We start from the raw sequence: 20,359 nt of genomic DNA, 5'->3' as shown, positions 1-20,359 counted from the left end.
ATTAGAAGTCAGATAGGTATGAGTAATAAAGAATGATTGTAATGTAATCCAAAGAACAATAAGAGCTGGTTAAACTATTTGGAGAAGAAGGGCGTAGACTTTCCTTGACGGGGTAGCCTTTTAGCAACAACCAACTGACTCTCAAGCCTCCTACACGTCATATGTAATACCTCGATATTATAACGGAGACATTCCACCTCCACCAACGCCAAATCCCGTTCCCTGACCGACTCTAAGTTGTTGCAGACGAACCTCCACTCTTCATCTAAGTAAGGTAACTGATTCTCACCATCATATTCCAAACCAAGCGTTGTCGGGTCAACAATGACAATACGGTGAAAGGTTGCGTCCAGTCGGGGCTCTTGCTCACGGGGCATAAGGATGAAAGGAAGTTGGTTTGTCATGTTCGACAGGAAGCTTGCGATCTGTCTCGATCTTCTGTGATCACCAACAGTCATGAAGGAGTTTCCGAGATGAAGGCGTTCGAGTCTGGACATGACAGGGCCAAATGTGGGTAATGTGAGGTCGCCTATGGAGGTATCCAGAAACAAGCCTAACTCGCGTATTGTTGGGCAGTTTCTTGCGACTTCAAGGAGTACATCCGGAGTGAGAGAAGATAGAGTATAGATGAGTGGGCTGGGATTAAGAATGAGCGATTTGATGTTCCAGTTTTTGATGAGTAGGGTGAGTCCATGGTTCGTGATGTTGACTGGGCTATTGTGTACCAGATGAAATCGGAGAAGATGTGATAGTTCGCGTAACTTGACAAGATCATAATATGAGATCACGTCGTGGTGGGATAGGGCGCTGACCGGTGTGCCACTCGCTGCAGCGGTATTAATGGTGAGGTCCGTAACCGGACTCTTCCTCTGCGCAAGGGTTTCGATGATGAGACGAATACCGACCGACATGTTGGTGTATGCTTGGCCGCTGATACGAATAGTGTAACGCGAAATGCGGTCGACAGGGAAGTGGGGTTTGCGAAGGAGTTCGACCGCGGCCATGGGATCATTGAATGCGATACAGATGGTATGGAGCATAGGGAAGGATCCAGCGCGTAACATCGGGAATGAGTTATCCTGAGAAGTGCGGAAGGATCCAACGGCATCCATCGGGCCCGTCCAGCCATCTTCGAGTGTAGGGGATGCGCTCGTCTTGGTGACCATGTCGATGATTTCGAGGCACGGAAGAGTTGAGAGTATGTGAAGAAGGCACGGGGTGAGATAGTAGAGGGGAAGTGAGACGCGGATGAGTGTTCTGGACATGGTATATGCGTTCATACTTGCGATTCGGACTTCATCGTGGTCGACGATAGGACCCTCGTCGACCTCGCCTGGGATGATCATGATTTCCGTAAGACTATGGCTGTTCATTGCTGTTTCACTAAGAGCGCCAAGGAAGCTGATATTGGTATCACGAGCGGCAGCAGGCGTGATATGGGCGGATTTGAGGGATGGAGAGTTGAAGACCGGGATAAGCGATGACGACAGAAGATAAAGATGTTCGAGGTTCGGGAACATGGCTCCAAAGTACCAGCTGCGAGCAATGACATCTATGCTTTCCGGCGTCATTCCCCGATAACCATAAACGGAGTTGTCATACAGTGCTTTGGTGTGTACGAAGAGAGGCTTGTATAGGTCCCAGCGCCACTTCGGGATGATCATCTCCTTGGGGATGACCTGGGAGCACATATTGCAATCGTAAGCCATAATGCACGTGAAGACGAAATTTACTATGGCATACCAGTCTGCGTTCAGTTGGATCTGGCACATCGTACATGAAAGGCAGGCCCAGCATTCCCGCGAAAAAACCAAAATCGAGTTCCCGATAGAGACGAAGTATAGCAGGACCAAGCCACGATTGGCAAACCTGTGTACAGGTAGCAATATCGCTCATAGGGAGGAACGACATGATGGTGAGTAGTATCTCTGGCAACATGGTTCTCAAAGCATCAACCCTATATATCCGTAAGTCATCGGAATACACACAGACGGAGTACAATGAATTGTGCTTACCTGAAACGCTGCTCGACACTGCGCAATGGTCTTCTGAATGCCATGTTGAGGAGACAGATATGGAGCTTGAAGAATATGAGCGACATAAAACCATGAACAAAGACTATATTGTACCGATATGTGGAATTCTTAGGCAGACACAGTCACTGAATGTGTATGACAGATGTTGTAGATACTGTATTGGATTGATATTAACATCGCATTCGACCAGGAACAAAATAGGGTTCTTACCCAAGGACTCTATGACGAGCAGTATAAGTATAACCAGAAGTAACTTGAGGATAAGTCAATTGACAAGGGACTCGGGGAATATCCGTGGATTCTGCGTATCGTGCAGGCTTCATATAAAAAGAAACAAAATAAGCGACATAAAGAACCTAAAACATACGCCACAAGTGGTAAGCGAGACAAGCGAGAGGGGCACGCAGACCAAGCGAAATAGGTTACCCTCAAACGTTCAATCGGTGCTAGTGCTTCCACCGTGCTGGTATGAAATACTTCCACCGTACTGCTATGAACTCCGTTCATAGATCGTACATGAATTAATGGCAGCCATATTCAGATCGAGCCAGATATGGTTGAAGTCGTTTCCCAACCCTAGATCAGCAAAACATGCTGCAACATGAAAAAAGTACAAGAGACGACATACCGTCTTCTGTTATCAGCCCTAACTTCCCATCTAAATAGGCTACGTTCTGCCCAATCCAGTATCCAACATGACTTTTGATGTTGCAGACTTCCGTCGCTATATGGAATCTTCTCAGAACAGTGAGTTCAGTCTAACATATAAAATAATAACTGAAGGCACTGACATTATGCAGCCGCACATATCGATGGTGTCCTGGCCGAGGTCAGAGGTCAAATGGATACTTCGAACTTTCTTTATCCCTTGAAGAATGTGAGATCAAATATATTGTCAAACTCTATATGCTAACTGTTCAATTTATAGTTGCCAACACTCGACGAACGTACCATCATATATACGGATACAGACGGAAATTCAACACTTCTTTTCAATGAAGGAAGCTCGGAGTCTGAAGGCATCGAGGCGATATTTGTTGTGCAGGGTGTTTTGTGGGATTTTACACTTCCTCCAATTCTTGCAAAAACAGAGTAAGTCAGTTACAATTTATATGATAATTATATGAGGAATTGACGGACCCAGCCTTCCACGCCGCGTTCAGTTCGCGAAACAAAGTGTGGTTATCCATGGATGGGGAAACAAGCATTTCGTCGAGGATCGACAAGCCATCGAGGCCATTCATCAAAAGATGTCAGCCAATTATAAAGAAGGTACATTGAAACCTTGGGACGGACTCAACACAACAGACTCCGATATGACTTCGAAGGAGTACTCCAACCGTTATTTCACGCCTATTCAGCATGCAAATGGCGAGCTCAGCATACCCTTTGGATCAAATGTTGATCCATATCAGCATCTTTCCCGTGCGGCTACATCCAACATGGTTCACCTGTCCACTAATGAAGTGGGATACTACCAATATATACCTATTCACCGTCGCAAAACAGGGTTAGTCTGGTTCTCATGTTATACAGAGCATACAATACTGACATAATATAGAAATGATTGCAGCTTTGTCTGCTTCAATCCGGCACAGTTTCGAGCCGGACAGTTAGTACAGATTCAGATAGCATTCAAGACTGTGCCTTCTGGAGGCAAGACTATACAGCATCGCTTAATATGTCAACTGAAGAGCATAGCTATGCTTGATAATGCCATGCAACAGGTTCGTTAGCAACAATATATACAATCGATTCGCTCTGACTGAAGGAACAGACTTACGAATCAATTGTACGTGCACGAAATGAACATCAGAAGGCCGGGAGAGGTATAGCCATCAAACGGCCCATAGGATATCTTCAGTTTTCTCCGGCTGGCGAGATGTCGACGAAAAAAGTGAGAACAGAGGAACATATAGAGAGAGTGGACGAGAGTATGGCTGAATCGAAAGAGGGCGAATCAGGAGCAGAGGGAAGGTTTCGAAACGGCAGCTTGAACATCGATGGTTTAAGCTTGAATGATGATATAGCTTAGATGGGAAGGCTGACAATCCTGTATTTGATACAACAATCAGTGTGATACAAATCGACATCAGTGCGAACACTTACATTAAATGTCTGAGTACAATTTATCAGTGTCAAAGACAGTACTGGCTAGAGTGCATTTGTAGCAATTCAAATGTCTGCTATTCAGAATACGAGTTATGGTATAGGCTCCAGATGCTTGAATCAAACATACAAGTCAGATAAAAACAATGCAGAGTCTATTGTAGAGTAGGAATAACAAAACAAGACAATAAAAGTAGAATAAGCTAACTGCAGCAAGCACAAGAATCAAAAGGCTCATCGTCTTTAAATACAACCAGTTTGAGACCAACAAGTTTGGAAAGTTTACAAGAGAAGTGTTCAGACATAGGGCGATCAAATACCATCTTCTCTTTCTCTTCGTCTGTCAGATGGTCGTCTAAAAAGGTGTGCAGTACAGTAAAAGCCTGCTGAATTTCAATAACAGAATACTTTTTTTTACCATCATTTTTTTCCACCAGCCCCAGTGCAATGAGACCCCTGATTCCCCCTGAATTGACATTCACCATAGCATCAACAATATCGTCTATGGACGGTTTCTCGACATGACCTGCATAAGAAAGATCCAAAGCACAAAGATATCCAATTAAACCACCGAGATTTGGGAAAAGATTTATTCTGTCTCCCGTAGCCTTTGACTTCCTATTGAAGCAAAGGTAGTCTCTCATGAAGGGCTGAAATGGGATGGGAGATGGTGGAACGGATGGTGGAGGATTGTTGGAATTGTAGCCTTTGAACACCTTGTGAGGAGGATAGCACCATTCGAGATTGACTGACGACCAGTATGTGCTGATATGCTCGACTAAAGGCTTGTGCGGTCCAGTGCTGTATTGATTCGGATTTGCCCAGTATGAATCGGTGGTAGCTCCAGGGGTAACAACTGGAGAGGGGTGTTGTGGCCTGCTTTGAACACGGCGTTTGTACTCCTCGAAATCTTGCAGGAAGGTCGGATGATCAAAGTGATATAGGGACTTGAAGAAAACGGCACGGAAGGATATCGCGCTGAATAGCAGTGATGGACTGAGAACACGATCTGTGAGACCAGAGGGCAACATCGCATGTAGGACGGAAGGAGCGCGTCGAGGGAATGGGAGGAATCCATCCAAATTACTAGCAACCTTCTTCAACAATTTGAGATCCTCCGCCGCTTGTCCATCGAAAGATCCTGTGTAGCATGATCCCTGCACATTTTCATGTGGATATGGATAATCCAAGAAAAATGCCAGCTTGCGTAAGACTCGGAGGGCTTGGTGCATGCGAGCGATTGAAATAGGCGAAGGATAAGTAGAAGAGGATGGTGATGATGGAGGTGTAATAGAGCTGTGGATGGAAGGCGTATGCTTGGTGCGCTTGTTCGACTGATGAGAATCAGATATATCAAGGGTTCGTTTTGAAGGCCGGGAGTTTGTTGGTGAAAGATCTGGATGATTCATAGAAGACGAAGATGTATGTTCTTCATGCCCAGATGCATCATTCATTCCATAAGACATCTAAATCGTAAAGGCTATGATGAGAATGTGTTATAAATTGAGCAATATTGTATCATACCTCCACTTGCCAGGAACGTGTTTCAAACTGGGCAATATCTTGAACAGAATCGTGATCTTCAGGCGAACGTATCTGATTGTATGAAAAGGTGATGATGTGAGGCAAATGAAGTAGGGACAATATTACAAACATACCTCCATTGAAGGGCTAGGCCACATGACTGCATCTGCGTCTACATCCATGTTACCCTCATACAGTCCCCCGAATTCATCAACACCATATGCATCGATATCACCATCTGAAGTCCGCACTTGGAAAGAATCTACCAATTCGATGGAGTTTGAACGTGCCACCACCATGCTGAGATCTCTGCCAGTCCCATACTCTGCATGCTCCAAACGGTACTGATCCAACATGGTCCGAGCTGGAGACGTCTTGTCCGCAGCCTCGCATTGTTCGATGTGGTCGTGGAAAGGGATGAGTTGATGCATGAAGATGGTGCGCGCCCGATTGCTTTTTCGTCCTAGCACATATTTCGGCACATGCTGATAAATCTCCCATGTCTCGTCCAGTAGAAGAGAACCAGTCCCTAAAACGCCAATAAAGTTCTGTACAATCCATGCCCGACTGTCTGCTAGATTGTCCTGCGGAAAGTCCAACCACTTCCGTAAAACATGCTTCATCTGGATATAAACACGTTGTTGAAGGGACGGTACACAATCCAGGATAGAATAATCCATGTTGCCAATGGTGCGAAACGACTGAATTTCCGTGGGAAGATAAGGAATATAGTCGGCTGGACAAAGGGTGAAAGTCGCGAGTCGCATTTCGAACATCATGTAGAGATATCGAGCTAATCTGGAAGGCCATGTTGTGAAATCGGTGTCCTTTGCGATGTGAGGCTGAGAGTAGTAAGAGCAGAGGGACTCCAACCATTGCCATGCAAAGCAATGTGCCATAAGGATGTGGTACCGTGTAGAGCGTATGAAAGCGTAGGTCGAGTCAAGTTCGTCCGTCAGGTGCTTTACAGCTCGCATGCTGAGCAATGCAGACTGCAAAGTCTCCACGGATGGCCACTCTTCGTTGTGCCGACTGACACGTTGCCAGAACGGGAATACGTGACGGCGTAAAACGACGTCCCAATCGAGGGAAGGAGGTTGGTGAGAATTCTGTTGATATGATATGCTCTGTCGATAAGCAGTCAACTGGCTGGAGATAGAACGTGCTGAGAACCAATTCTGGTGCGGAACGGGTACTAAGACATATAAAATAAGTATTGAGCATAGCGATACGAAATGTTATTACTTACACTCGCGGAATATCCTACAGAGGTCTTTGAGTATAGTTTCTCCATCATCCGCTCGAACGATGCGATTGTTGAGACGATTTGACGAAGCAATGATATTGGCGTAGGGGTTATCGGAGATGTAAATCGGTTCATTTGACGACACGGGATCCGATTGATAGTATTCTGGATACATTGTAAACAACAATATAGGTTAATTAAAAAGTAAACACGTCATTTATTCAACTTGCCTGCATTAAGTCTGCTAGAGCGCCGGACAGGCCGGACAGTGCTGCGCATAGAATTTGACCCTGTGGCGACGATTGTAACAGTATGCTGAATGGCTCTCCTGATAACCTCCTTCTCATTTGCCGACGGTTGCTCGTCTAAATCTCCACTGTTCTCTTCACCTTCTTCACCCTCATCGCCGGTGTCATCTTCATCCTGGTCCTCCTCCCCATCATCATCATCATCGTCATCTTCATCGTCATCGTCATCTTCATCTTTACCACCAACTTTAGTCTTCGACGTTCCCGGAGTATCGCTTGCCTTATTTCGCGGTGATTCTATGACAAGCATATATAAGTGACAGAGTGCATATCAGAATAATACATTACTCACTGCGAGCACCCTCTCCTTTAGCCTTATTCGAGGGTTTGTGGCCACGAGGACCTTCCTTTTGTTTCTTTAACTGGCTCTCGTAGGACTCTATATGAGTACAAAACATCAGGAATAATGACAAAAAGGAAAACAATACGTATCACATACGATTTCGAATCAAACCCGAATCAGGCGTAAAGTTGGAAATTGCAATCTCTAATCGTTCTCCATATGTGCTGTTGTAGGTGAAGGGTATAAACCTAGACGTATGTGACACCCAATCATGCCATTCTCGGGCGGCTTCGCGGCGAGGAGCATCTGCTTCAAAGTCTGAACATGATAAATGCTTGAGTATACAAGCCGTATTGGATAGTATTCAACATACCATTGATATGGGGAGCATATTTCCAGTCCTCTAAGACTCGCTTGATGTCTTCCGCAGATATATCATAGTGATCATCGCCACACACAGTAAACGATTGCAGAAAAGCAGTCGGATCCACACGCAACTACCAAATAATCAGAACAGCAAGTGTTGATAATCAAGAGATACTTACTCCGGAGTTGATACCAAGTTGACATAGAAGCCCAATGTTCATCAGGTAAATATTACGAACAATGAAAGTAATCCAAGCTCGACGGGGCATGATGACATGACCATCTTGAGCAAAAGTAGCATGGTTTTCGAGGGACTGAACATGAGGATTCTGAGGACTATATACAAATATTTAGAAGACAACAACATCGTAGTATAAGTGGACTCACTTGTTCTTGATGGAAGGAGGAAGTTTGAGCATGTTTGCATAATGAACTCTGAAAGTCTGGTCCTTTTTGCCCTTCTTGCCTGGCACATCTATCACATCTTCATCCTCTATATCGGTATCTCCGCCATCCTCCGCCAAACCCCCTTCCTTATCTTCCACAATACGAGCTTGCCGTTCTTGTTCCGCATTACGAAGCCGAATATCAAAAGAAGCAAGAGCAGTTATAGAGAAGTTATCCAAAATGTGACGGGGAGGATACAACACAAAAACGAGACGTGTGGCATATTCGACCCATAAAGCGGAATCGGTACAAATTGGAGCAGTACCACCATGGAGACGGAGACCAGAGAAGAAAAGACAGTTGAAAGTTTCTAGTGTAACAAAAACACCAAGCTCGATAAGGTGAAAGAACCCGCCATGAAAGCCATCTGCAGGAACATTATTACATGCTAACATGCAAGTAAGAGCGCCCTCAGAGTCACCCTTGTCGATGTGCGCGCCTCCGAAGAAACCAAGAGAGTTCAACTCGTTGCCAGCTGATGATTATAGTATAGTAAGTAACTCGCATTAGCAATAAAAAATAAGGCCTTACCATCTTTCTTCTTGGCCGATGCTATATTCATTTGAACATTTGCGAACATCGTATTATCTTCAACGCCGATTCGAGGTGCATTCACGAGATCTGATTGCTTCGAAACAACCTCCCTCCATCGCCCTGGTAACTTTTCGGCAAAGTACATACCCACATCAGTCGAATGCTTGGAACCGAGATAAATTAGAACAGTGCGCCAACACAATAATAAACACTGAATGCACACGCACCTGTATAGCACCTTGCCGAAGCTTCACGCCCTCTGCCAGTTCTCCAACAGAACCCTTCCCCTGTTTGGCAGGCGCACTGACTTGAGTCTGACGCTCAAAGGCTACTGCAAGGTTATAGGCACGCGTACTACCGCGAATTCCTTCGCAGTGACCCTCTCGCTCGAAAGCAGTACCATCTGCGGCACTGTCAGGCTTGATGAGCTCGTCAGGCCCAAGAATATTCTTGCGAAAATTCAGAAGGCGCTCGACGACCGGGACCGTTATCCATCGTCTATATCGAAAGGATCAGTACCATGACTATCAGATTTAGACCCATCAATATAACTTACTTGCCGAATGCCATGAGCTGAAGAGAGTCTTCCGCACCATCACCCTTGCCCCCGATGGGCCGTGCAAACATGACATCACCATCCTCAGCATGAAGCAAACCTGTACCATAGAAGATGAACCATTAGGGAAGATAAAATATATGTGACCGAAACAACATGAAAAAAATTGAAACAAACATGCTTGAATATGGAGGAAATGGCGACGCGAAGTCTACCAAGCAATGTAAATAAATGGAAGGCAAACTGATGGTGACGCGAAGTCTGCCAAGTGGTATAGATAAATGGAAGGCGAATTGGCAGCGATGCGAAGTCTACTGCATAAGGAACATACAAATGTATATAGACTCACCACACTCTTTCGTCAAGTACTCTTTAGTACCACTAGGAATCTTCAAGCGCTTGGTGAAATTTCGGATTTGAATCATGCGAACAGCATCCGCAATATCTTCGAGATACACATAAATAGTTCCAGATATATGAGCAGGGTATTGAACATGTTTGTCCACAATGAAGATTCGAGGGAGGTAAGCAGGTCGATTTTCTAGTCCAGGTGCAGGCATGGCACCAGGAAGATCAAACCGAGGGCCGGAATAGAAGTCGTTGTTACTCATAATGAGCACTCCAGAAGTATCAGAAATACGCAGAGGATGGGATGTTGCCTCGAGTACAGCAAAGGAGGAGAGACGATACGAGGGGGAAAGAGAGAAGGGAACAAGCGATGCTGGAAGCCCCAATAAATTGATTTGTCAAACACGCACCGTTTTCCTGGCTGTCGGCCTAAATATAGGCACCAAAGTGAGCCAATCAGCTTGCAGTCTGGTGCCACACTTCCGATTACAGTGCCACAATATCTTTCAGACGAACTCGGCACAGTTCGTTTCTGTCTGTATATGCCACAACGGAAAACGAAATGTTTGTCATATGTGCACGAGAAACCTCATATCATGCAAAGAGACCCAAATATATATTTATCGGGCGGAGATTGAGTACAGCGAACTAAACACCTCGACACGCATATCATCTGGCCCCGCAACCACCCTCAATCGGCAAAGCGATGAACGCCATCGCCCAAAACTACCATTACCGCACAGGTTCTTACGTCGATACCGAACAACTTTAAGAGAGTGCACATCTACTCTAACGGCGGCGGCTCATCCTCCAAACACGACGGAGAGGGTTGATTGAGCTGGAACGGGGGGATGATCAATATGCAACCTCGAGGGGAATAACTGGAGAACATGAGTATCATAGCAATATACGTAAAGAAAAACATACGGCGAAGTGCTGGGCATAATTATGCCCAAACCGTGGGAGGGCACACCACTGCGAGCTATGAGAATATAAGCATATGCAGAATATGAAACAAACTGAAATACTCACATATAACGGACGATTCTCGACTCAGAAAGGACAAACGAGAGTATTCGTACGAATACAGGGATTGCTGGACTCGGTCATTATCCCACTGGTCGATATGCCAGCTGGCGAAAGGGACAAGGGATGATGAGCGTTGAACCATGAGGGCAATACGGAAATGAGGACGCAAGGCGAAATGTTATATACCGAGGCTAGCACACATGGTATTGTAGTGTCCGATCCATCGGAATATCTGTATGCGATGCAATGTCAGCAAATGCAGGGGTAAAATAAGGAAGATAACATATTGTGGCTCGGCATCACAGCTGATGGGGGAGAACCATATGGACATCACAGTATATGCAATACTGCGGATGCCAAAGTCCCCGAGAGGGGAAAACCAAATCATCCTATGCCCCCCGATGACGTTTGTGCTGTCGACGCTTCAGATGCGTCGACATCAGAATCGTCATCGAGGGGCATAGGATAGACGGCTAGTACTCACCATGGATACGCAGGAACCACCACCAGTGCCTGGGTACACTGCGGATACCGACCATGTACCAGGCAAACATACAGCCTACGAATTCGACGAACAAGGCGACGCAAAGTCTACCAACGAGCATAAGGAAATGGCGACGCGGTAGTCTGCCATGGATAGGTATTGAACAGGCCGGGAGTCGAGAAGGACAGAGAGAGAGGGGAGAACCATATGAACAGCACAGTAAGTATATGCAATACTGCGGATGCCGAAGTCCCCGAGAGGGGAAAACCAAATAGTCTTATGCCCCCCGATGACGTTTGTGCTGTCGACGCTTCATATGCGTCGACATCAGAATCGTCATCGAGGGGCATAGGATAGATGGCTAGTACTCACCATGGATACGCAGGAACCACCACCAGTGCCTGGGTACACTGCGGATACCGACCATGTACCAGGCGAACATACAGCCTATGGATTCGACAAACAAGGTGACGCGAAGTCTACCAATGAGCGTAACGAAATGGCGACGCAGTAGTCTGCCATGGATAGGTATTGAACAGGCCGGGAGTCGAGAAGGACAGAGAGAGACGACAGAGAGAGGCAAGGCGAGTACAGTGACCGGAACGGAAGCCATATGCGTGCCGGTGGCGAGTTATCGGATACAGTCCGAAATATTCAAAGTCCGCAAGCATGCTTGCGGACTTCGAAATATTAACCCGGCATGCTCCGGCGCGCTCGAACACCATGCATTCTCTCATGCCTCTCTTCGTTCCTGATATCTTGCTCTCCTTCGCCTCCTCTCGACGAATCCCTCGCATCTCCCTCGACGAATCCCTCGGCGCCGGCTTCAGATACGGTTTCAAGGCAGACTACTGCGTCGCCTTCAGAACTTCGGCAGACTTCGCGTCGCCTTCAGTTCCTCGAACTATTCGTGTTCTTCGTATTCGACGGCGCATTACCCCTATCACCGTCTTCGACGACGCGTTGGCCCTCTCACCGTCTTCGTTGCCCCTCTCACTGTCTTCGACGACGTGTTGCCCCTCACCGTCTTCGACGACGCGTTGCCCCTCTCATTGTCTTTGACGACGCGTTGCCCCATCCTTTATCTTCGGCAGACTTCGCGTCGCCGTCGCCTTCAGATTATTGGGAGGCTTCGCGTTGCTCCCCCTTCGTGAACGACATCTGCGAGGCTCACCGTGTCATCGACCTCGTGCGCAATCACAGCACTGCTTCGAGTGCAACCTGAAGGTAAGAGTCATACTATTTGTTAGCTATCTTACTGGAGTACGCGCAGGTGCACACGATACATGCGATGAGATGGTATGCTGGTCCATAACGACTGCGCCGGTATGATAAAGGAGGATGAGGGTTACAAGAAGTGGCGGGTGTGTCGACGACAAAATCCTATGAGAGCGGAGTCCGTGTGTGCTATACACGTCGACGTAGTAGAGTATGATCGAATGGCTGGAATATGCCATGTATATCATGGGCGGTAATATTATGTTGAATTTGCGCTGGATTGTTGACCGCGCGATGCAGTGAGATGGTGCACGTATTTCGTGCACCCGACTTCGTTGATTCTTGGTATGTCGCATAAGAGTGTGAATGGTTGCCGGGGTCGCTTTCGGTCGTGAGACATAAGTGTTTGTTTGGCTGCCAGAACGATGAATGTGTTCGGCTGCCAGACAAGATGTTCGAGAGCTGTTCTGGCTTCAAACACGACGAGTAGGAATATTTACTACTGGCAGACATGACGCATGGGGCGAGTTAGGCTACCAGACACGATGAGTACGATCGAAACAACCGCTAGGCAGCCAGACACAGTGTGTTGAAACGGGTTCGGCTTGAAACATGGCGTGTAGGAGCGCGTTGGGATGCTAGACAATACGCAGTACTATTGCGCCAGACAGACAGTAGGCTCTGTGGTCCGAAAGTCACAATCGCTTATATAAATTTGAACTAACGAACCGTTCATATCCGTATAGGTATACCTTGCCCTCGTGCCCATACTGCGATTTAGCAAGACCGCAAGAACGCCGTGTCGACCAACAAGTAAATGAATACATTGTAATATCATACAAATAGACACTGACACAGGCGAACTACAGCTATGTCGCAAATCGATATATCCCCTGAAAGCCCACCCCCCTTCGACGAAGATCGACCGGTCCCAAAGCAAGCCCCCAATCTTACCGAGCATGATGATCTTCGTAAGCAATACCAATGATATAACTTGATGTACGAACTCATTAGTACGTTAATAGCCCTTGCTGGTCCTCTGGATGGATATGTCGGCGCCCATTTCCCAAAAAACGACAAGTTTGTCACGTCTATTAACTGTAACTGGGTTCCAACAATCAACATGGATGACCACGAAACCTTTGTACGTGAAGATGGTACCTATGGCGAGGACGACTACATCGTGACGCCTCAATGTTTCTCTAAACAATACGCGCATTTATTTTGTATTCCGACCGTCCCGACCGAAGACAACAATCCCCTTTCCGAATACCGTCATATGTGGTATCCGCTCCCTACCAACGCCTTGAGGACTACCAGCGATCAATCGACTAGTGGAATCAGCGAGGCCATGGTGCAAATCATCGATGAGCACCTGGAATTCCTACATGAGGCTGCGCGATATATAAAGACCGTCGCGTCACATGTAGTACGAATAATCGAAGACAAGTACAGAACGGTGCCAGAGGCCAGCGCGAATCCCATCAATTTGCTCGTAGACAAACTCGTAAATTGTTTAACCAGTCTTTCGACCCTCGGCGCAACAAAAAGCACGACACTCTACCGGTATACCGAATTGAAGCCGCGCGTGGCTTGAGATTACGGGGTGGTACTACTGGTATTCCGGCATTCGTGATTGCGTGCTTAATACCACGCTCCCCACAAACGCTCCGATACAGCCAATGATGGGAGCCTTCGTAGTGGGAGATCCGGACATTGTCAATCGGTTGCTTCGAGCCGGCATTCCAGTATGGTGCATCCAAGGATACGGTTCCTTCAGCCAGCAACGGATCCATAACATTGTACAGCCTCATATGTCCAGCGTTGCCACTTCCCCCGAACGTCAGCCCCCTACTATCATCTTCAAAGGAGATTATGTCGCGACTGAGCAACGCATAATGGCGATCCGGCAGGACTACTACAAACGCAGCGCTACACCAGACATGTATGAGCCGCCCGCGAAACCATCTCCATACCCAATCAGTTATTTGTCGCCCACTCAAGTCATACCTCGTACAATAGCACGTGCTGTACCAAGTAAGAATACTCATGGAACTATCAACACAAAATTCATACTTACGCTTACAATAATTAGGTACGAGGCCGTCTAAGTTATTTAAAGACGACTATAACGAACCTACGCAATATCGTGTCCCACCGGCCATACCGGCATGGCGCAATTCGTTCGAACACCTCAAACCCGAGGACATGAATTTCATGCAATCCAGCACATGGAAAGCCGACCGTCGATTCGTTGCACCCAAACCGCAGATCTTCTATAATGTCGACTTGGAAAAACTTTTCCGGATGCTACGAGTATGGAAAGCCATTGCAGACCCTTGGCTAGACACGACAGCCAACGGGTATGATGCTGGACGCATGCTTGACTCTCATGAATGGAGAGTCCTACTCAACCACAACAAAAACGGGTACCTTCAACACCCCGTCAGCACGAAGACCGAAGACGTCAGTGCATCCGTCTTGAGGGAACTCGACATCCGCTTGCGTATCATGCGCCAACCCGAACCAGACTTTGAGGCCATATACCGGAACACGAGTAGCGATGCGCGCCACGATCGTCTTGACGAGAAGTCGGTCCGGTACATTCTGTGGAAATTATGCGAACTGAATTTCAAGTTCGAGCTCCTCTCTCTCGACCGTCGAATCTGTAAATTTGGTGTACGCCATCGGTCGATGTCCGACGAAGAATGGATGATAACGAGGGAGAGCAAAGTCTTGAGGTGCTTCTATGGCAGGAGTCTTGGAAGAACACACATATTCAATGCGCAACCGGAATTTGCACGGAAGGGGCTGGCAGACCCAGAGTGGAAGGAGAGGTTACCATTTGTGCGTGCTTTGTGGGATCTGATCATGGATTGGGATATAGAGGTACCAAGGGTGCTGCAGATAGGACTCGATGAGTGGGTTAGCATGGACGAAAAGGGCTTTCTATTGAAGGAGAGGGCTATAGTAGTATGTTATTGCAAGTCGTTTTACCACTCCTTCTGTCGGCTCCCCACAGTTCCACGCACGTTATCCCCAGAGGATATACAGGCCGCAGTGAAGGCGGCCAAGTAGTCGAACATTATACTTGCGGGTTCACATTACTCGCACGCCCTCACGCGTAGTATCATTGTGAGTGCCCATACCAAATAGGACGTATCATTGACTCACATTAATTGTTTTATACAGGCACCTCACTGTAAAATATGTACATGTTATATGCACTACACGGGCCATCTTGATGAGTACGGTACATTGTACAAACTCTTATATATAGATACGAACAGAATACGTAGGCTTTATGCAGATAGCAGTGTTTACTCAGGAAGTAGTATAGTATTTGGTCAAGAGTTGCTCTAACGTGTTGAGAATTCAGAAGGTACATGAAGGTGGGATATAGATATTATCAGAATTCCACCTCGCCACATACGCCACATAGACTGTTCGCATTGGGTCACATGTGGTCACGTGTGATGACACGGTAAGCACTTGTTGCGCAACTTGAACATTGCGACCATAGTCACCGCAACACTCGTACTACTACACAAACGACAAACTTTCAAACACATACCGACTTCTTAGTAATGTCTAAACCATCCGATAGCTCAACACCATATACCAACCTTCCTAAATGGAACACTACGACGTTCAACGCCAACGACAACATAAACCGAGAAATTAGTATGGCCTACTCATCTCGTAGGAATCTTCGGCCCTTCATGAAAACGTTGGCCGGAATTCCATTCGATACCAGTGCCATATCATTTCAAGGACATCTCACTGAGTGGCTCAACAGCTGTAAGAGCATATTCCGCATGGATCGTGATGACTCTTTCCTTCGAGTAAGTTCATAAACCACCCCAGTAATATATTGCCCCTGAACTTATTTGACTCACACACTTAGACTCAAGCGGCGAAACTGGACCAATGGGATACCTACACTCTATATCAAGCCACCACCAGTACACAGCAGCTTTGGGCTATCCTTGGTCTCACCGAGCATGCCCCATCCGGACCCGAAGCTGTATACTTCCTCACTGCTCCCGCTACGTTCAACCGCACTACACGCATATTTTGGCAGCACATGGTGTTCGATATGCTGGCCCATGTTTCCGGTTACACAGAAGGTGAAGTTCCCAAAGTCGTACCGCAACCTCATCGACTATTCGAAATACAAAAAAGCCAAAGGTTATATACGGTGAGTACATAAACATTTTGGAGGTCGGTGTATGCTTACACATGATACAGTTGTTCAGCGGTTTCTTGTCTCACTGGACCGACATGATCGACACCGTCGCTTCGCATACACCTAAAGCAAAGGCTTCCCAACCATGCGAAACACTCTATGTAGGCCAACCGCAATACGAGGGTGCATCAACAATCAGCAAACAAGCGACACAGTTGGATACTCAGACTACTGCGTCGAGTACTTCTGTGTCCAATGCAACACCACCACATGATGAGTCCCAGACTACTGCGTCGGGCACACAATTGGCGGATTCTGGCAGCTCGACCGCGTCTCATCCACACATTCAAGCACAAGATATAGCACACGTTCACACCCCCATCCATGATCTCCTAGCGGCCATGCCATCCGACATTACGCAGACAACACGTTTCGCCATAAAGACCTTACGGACCGTTAAAACCAGAGAGCTCCAACAAACATGGCCAAATACGTTGAACAACATAGCAATTGCAAGTGTCGCTTTGTCTTGGTTGCTCAATGTAAGTACCACTATTATCAGTACCAGGATTATATCTCATAATGCGTAAAGTCAGAAATCGAACTTCATCAACCTATTGACATCAACGAAAGCCTGAGAAGGTAAGCACATAACATGGGTACGGTAAACAAGTGCTCAATATACAATTAGAGAATTGGTCGAGATGAAGGCAATGGACATGAACGAGGACTTATTTAACTCAGCACCCGATAATCAGCTTCTCATACCTTTTCTACTCGCGCTACACGTATCTCCCATCCTTTTACTGGCACCCCCATCCAAATGCATGAACATGCGCGTATCATACCAGCATCTTTTTGCGGTAAGCATACATAACTGACTAATTGCACATATGTTAAAACCTGCATGCTGTTAGCTACGTGTCGCCATCGGAAACGTCAACAAGCCCATTGCCATCGAAATAATAGAGGAAGCAATATGGCGCGCAGTAATCAAGGTCACTGTCGGCGTGCAAGTCGATGAAGCTTTACTCGAAGTAATATCGACATGGCAATCTACCAATTTTCAAACTCTCCTACGAGAAGAGCCCCAAGCAAAAACTTGGTTTGAAGACTTACAAAGTCCGTTGATTGTTATTGTTATTGAGTACAGAGCCTAATTTATTCATAGATGCCACTGAATCGACTGCACAACCGATAAATAATTCACCTAACCCACACTCCGACTGTGACGACGACGTAGAGGAAGTGGAGGACCCCAGACGTGCAACCATTATCAACCAAATCCGCAAAGCAATGCCCGCCACATCTGAAGATGTCATAGATAGTATATGCACCGGTATACTTGAAGACATGAAGCAAACAGATGTAAATGTAGGCCGAGACACCCGACCCGGTAGGTTGACCGAGACTCGACCTCATTCATCTACATCACATCTTGCCGACAAGGTCGATACTGTACGTCACAAAACACGCCACACCAACAACAGTATCGAACACCGAAGGGACGATACCCCGGTCGCTGCTTCAATTCAGAACTCGCATCACAACGTACAGCAAACTGCATTAGACACATCGCGCACCCATACCATTTCGCCGCAATTATCTTCACACCCCTCTTTGAACTCTCAATTGTGCCCACTCTGTAATTCGAGACCGTCACATCCACTGGACAACTGCCCTCTTACCAAAAATGGTGCAGATGCATTAGCGTCTATCATCGTTCGACTCGAGTTGGAGAACAAATCCGAAACCCTGATATCGAATCTCAAGGAGATATGGAAACGGATAACAAATGAAGGTAAATCACATCTGATGGTGCATAAATATTATACTGACACATTGACTAAAATAAGTGCACACAAATACGGTCAATCAAAGTCAATACAGCGAACTTGTCGGGACCAGTATTGAACCAACGAGCAATGTCGATTTCGAAGATTCATGGATGAGCGACTACGTGCATACTGAATTCATTGAGACCAGTGGAGCCAGGGCAGATGGTAACGGCGGTGATGGTGGCCACAGGACAGACGATACGGGTGGAGATGGTGGTGATGGGGCAGAGGGTGACGGCGGGGCAGACGGTGACGGCAGATATGATGACGGCGGGGCAGACGGTGACGGCGGGGCAGACGGTGACGGCGGGGCAGACGGTGACGGCGGGGCAGACGGTGACGGCAGATATGATGGAGATGCTCAAATGTTGAACCGAGAAGATGGACACAATATGGCGAGTCTGGATAACACAGGCATGTATGAAATTGAAGGTGAGCATCAAATTACCAAGCAAAAAGGGGTAAAACCATATTGAACACCACTTGTTAAATTGCAGATGAGACGGACCGTGTCACATTTGATGCACCAATCCTTCAACTACGCAACAGTTTCGATGAATCCTTTCACAATTACATACCCGACAGCGAAGCCGGGGGTGATTTTGAATGCTCTGACGACGACACAAATGCCGATGTACCTGGAACTCCAGAATTGTTGCATCACTCAGTGATCAACGATATGCATCTATATCAACCAATTCACAACTCGGAGGCTGATTCGGTATGGACCGATGATGAGTCCTCATCGGAAGACTCAGACGAAGGTGAGCATAAATGATTCACGGATTCTACATATATGAAAAAGGGATTGACACCAAACGGAATGTAATCACAAATAGGTGGAGAGATTGATATTGGCCAGTCAGGTTTTGACATTCCGAGTCCTCACGCTCCGCCATCAGGTAGGTGGTGGACGACATGTATAATTGTACTAGACCGTCTCTTATAATTGAATATAAAATAGATGAGGAACCCTCCCATGAATCAGAAGATTCTGAAAACAAAACAACACCGGAAGATTCGGAAGACGAAACAGAACCGGAAGATTCTGAACATACCCGGTCATCAGATGTAGAAGACCGGTTAGGGACATCAAATCTAGAAGACGACCACTCAGCATCTTCAGACGACAGTTCATCATCGTCGTCTGTGCATAAACCGACTACACCATCTCAATGGTCACCAACGCCACCACCAGAAGCGACGCCGACAACAGGAGAGGATGCCCCAGAACCAGACGGAGACGAGACATTGGCACCAGAAGTAGACGATACGTTAGCACCAGCAGAGGAGCCATCACCGCCGTCGAAAGACTGGGATCTCAAGAAAGATTTCGCTGAATTCTTTTCGCCTGTGAAAAGAGAGCCCACCGTTGAACAGGAAATTCCGAGTGCCGGACCCAGCCTACCGCAAGACACAAAGTGCACGTACACGCGTTACGATATATCAAGCGAAGCTACCATGGGCCAATCTTCAGAAGTCGAGTTTGAACCTCACCCTCAATGTGTAAGTCAAATATATATATATTTCAGAAAAGCAGATGAGGAACGGTTTTCATACAGGCCAAGAAGGAGATAAAGATATTCCAGGATCTCATGCGTGAAATGTATGATGCAAAACGTGGCAGCATCCGTAACTTCGACGGAACTGGAATCAAACCCCTTCATACCCTACAAAAGGCAGCATCTCGAGTCTTCGACCCAAACGACCCTGAAATGTCATGCATTTTTCGAGTGTCTTTCAATGATTTCCAGAGCCTTTCCACGACGGAGATGCAAACAATATTCGAAGATCGACACATCCTCATCTACGACATACCACCGAATCCAAAATGGAAATGGTCG

At 46.7% G+C, this 20,359-nt stretch overlaps 7 protein-coding genes across 7 annotated transcripts; 5 read left to right on the top strand and 2 right to left on the bottom strand.

Annotated features, from left to right (window-relative positions):
- Nucleotides 1-74: 74 nt before the first annotated feature.
- Nucleotides 75-1,911, bottom strand: STEHIDRAFT_164013 (uncharacterized protein; the record flags this gene model as incomplete). Its single annotated transcript, XM_007311743.1, has 2 exons — nt 75-1,679; nt 1,744-1,911. 2 exons carry the CDS (start codon nt 1,909-1,911, stop codon nt 75-77), a joined length of 1,773 nt encoding a protein of 590 aa, XP_007311805.1.
- An 820-nt stretch (nt 1,912-2,731) lies between these two features.
- On the top strand, nt 2,732-4,071 carry STEHIDRAFT_116800 (uncharacterized protein; the record flags this gene model as incomplete). Its single annotated transcript, XM_007311742.1, has 6 exons — nt 2,732-2,783; nt 2,837-2,913; nt 2,965-3,128; nt 3,181-3,546; nt 3,610-3,763; nt 3,814-4,071. The coding sequence occupies 6 exons, from the start codon at nt 2,732-2,734 to the stop codon at nt 4,069-4,071; spliced, it is 1,071 nt and encodes a 356-aa protein (XP_007311804.1).
- A 277-nt stretch (nt 4,072-4,348) lies between these two features.
- Nucleotides 4,349-10,928, bottom strand: STEHIDRAFT_116799 (uncharacterized protein; the record flags this gene model as incomplete). The annotated part of the gene is made up of 20 exons (XM_007311741.1): nt 4,349-5,611; nt 5,670-5,741; nt 5,804-6,864; nt 6,919-7,080; nt 7,142-7,205; nt 7,252-7,460; nt 7,516-7,602; nt 7,663-7,824; nt 7,880-8,003; nt 8,052-8,208; nt 8,260-8,794; nt 8,851-9,016; nt 9,081-9,351; nt 9,410-9,509; nt 9,759-10,130; nt 10,168-10,186; nt 10,414-10,483; nt 10,546-10,638; nt 10,685-10,739; nt 10,790-10,928. 20 exons carry the CDS (start codon nt 10,926-10,928, stop codon nt 4,349-4,351), a joined length of 5,181 nt encoding a protein of 1,726 aa, XP_007311803.1.
- A 343-nt stretch (nt 10,929-11,271) lies between these two features.
- STEHIDRAFT_116798 (uncharacterized protein) lies at nt 11,272-11,784 on the top strand (the record flags this gene model as incomplete). Its single annotated transcript, XM_007311740.1, has 3 exons — nt 11,272-11,408; nt 11,438-11,489; nt 11,656-11,784. 3 exons carry the CDS (start codon nt 11,272-11,274, stop codon nt 11,782-11,784), a joined length of 318 nt encoding a protein of 105 aa, XP_007311802.1.
- Nucleotides 11,785-13,359: 1,575 nt separating this feature from the next.
- STEHIDRAFT_164011 (uncharacterized protein) lies at nt 13,360-14,085 on the top strand (the record flags this gene model as incomplete). Its single annotated transcript, XM_007311739.1, has 2 exons — nt 13,360-13,459; nt 13,514-14,085. 2 exons carry the CDS (start codon nt 13,360-13,362, stop codon nt 14,083-14,085), a joined length of 672 nt encoding a protein of 223 aa, XP_007311801.1.
- Nucleotides 14,086-14,302: 217 nt separating this feature from the next.
- On the top strand, nt 14,303-15,566 carry STEHIDRAFT_164010 (uncharacterized protein; the record flags this gene model as incomplete). Its single annotated transcript, XM_007311738.1, has 2 exons — nt 14,303-14,525; nt 14,584-15,566. 2 exons carry the CDS (start codon nt 14,303-14,305, stop codon nt 15,564-15,566), a joined length of 1,206 nt encoding a protein of 401 aa, XP_007311800.1.
- A 509-nt stretch (nt 15,567-16,075) lies between these two features.
- Nucleotides 16,076-20,025, top strand: STEHIDRAFT_164009 (uncharacterized protein; the record flags this gene model as incomplete). Its single annotated transcript, XM_007311737.1, has 12 exons — nt 16,076-16,333; nt 16,396-16,689; nt 16,740-17,219; nt 17,270-17,319; nt 17,369-17,540; nt 17,595-17,799; nt 17,849-18,478; nt 18,534-18,947; nt 19,013-19,279; nt 19,355-19,417; nt 19,480-19,905; nt 19,967-20,025. 12 exons carry the CDS (start codon nt 16,076-16,078, stop codon nt 20,023-20,025), a joined length of 3,318 nt encoding a protein of 1,105 aa, XP_007311799.1.
- Between the last annotated feature and the right edge of the window lie 334 nt (nt 20,026-20,359).

This window comes from Stereum hirsutum (genome assembly GCF_000264905.1).
Source record: "Stereum hirsutum FP-91666 SS1 unplaced genomic scaffold STEHIscaffold_34, whole genome shotgun sequence".
NCBI classification, from domain to species: Eukaryota; Fungi; Basidiomycota; class Agaricomycetes; order Russulales; family Stereaceae; genus Stereum; species Stereum hirsutum.
Note: the sequence above shows the minus strand (reverse complement) of the source record. Positions and strands in the feature narration are given on the sequence as shown.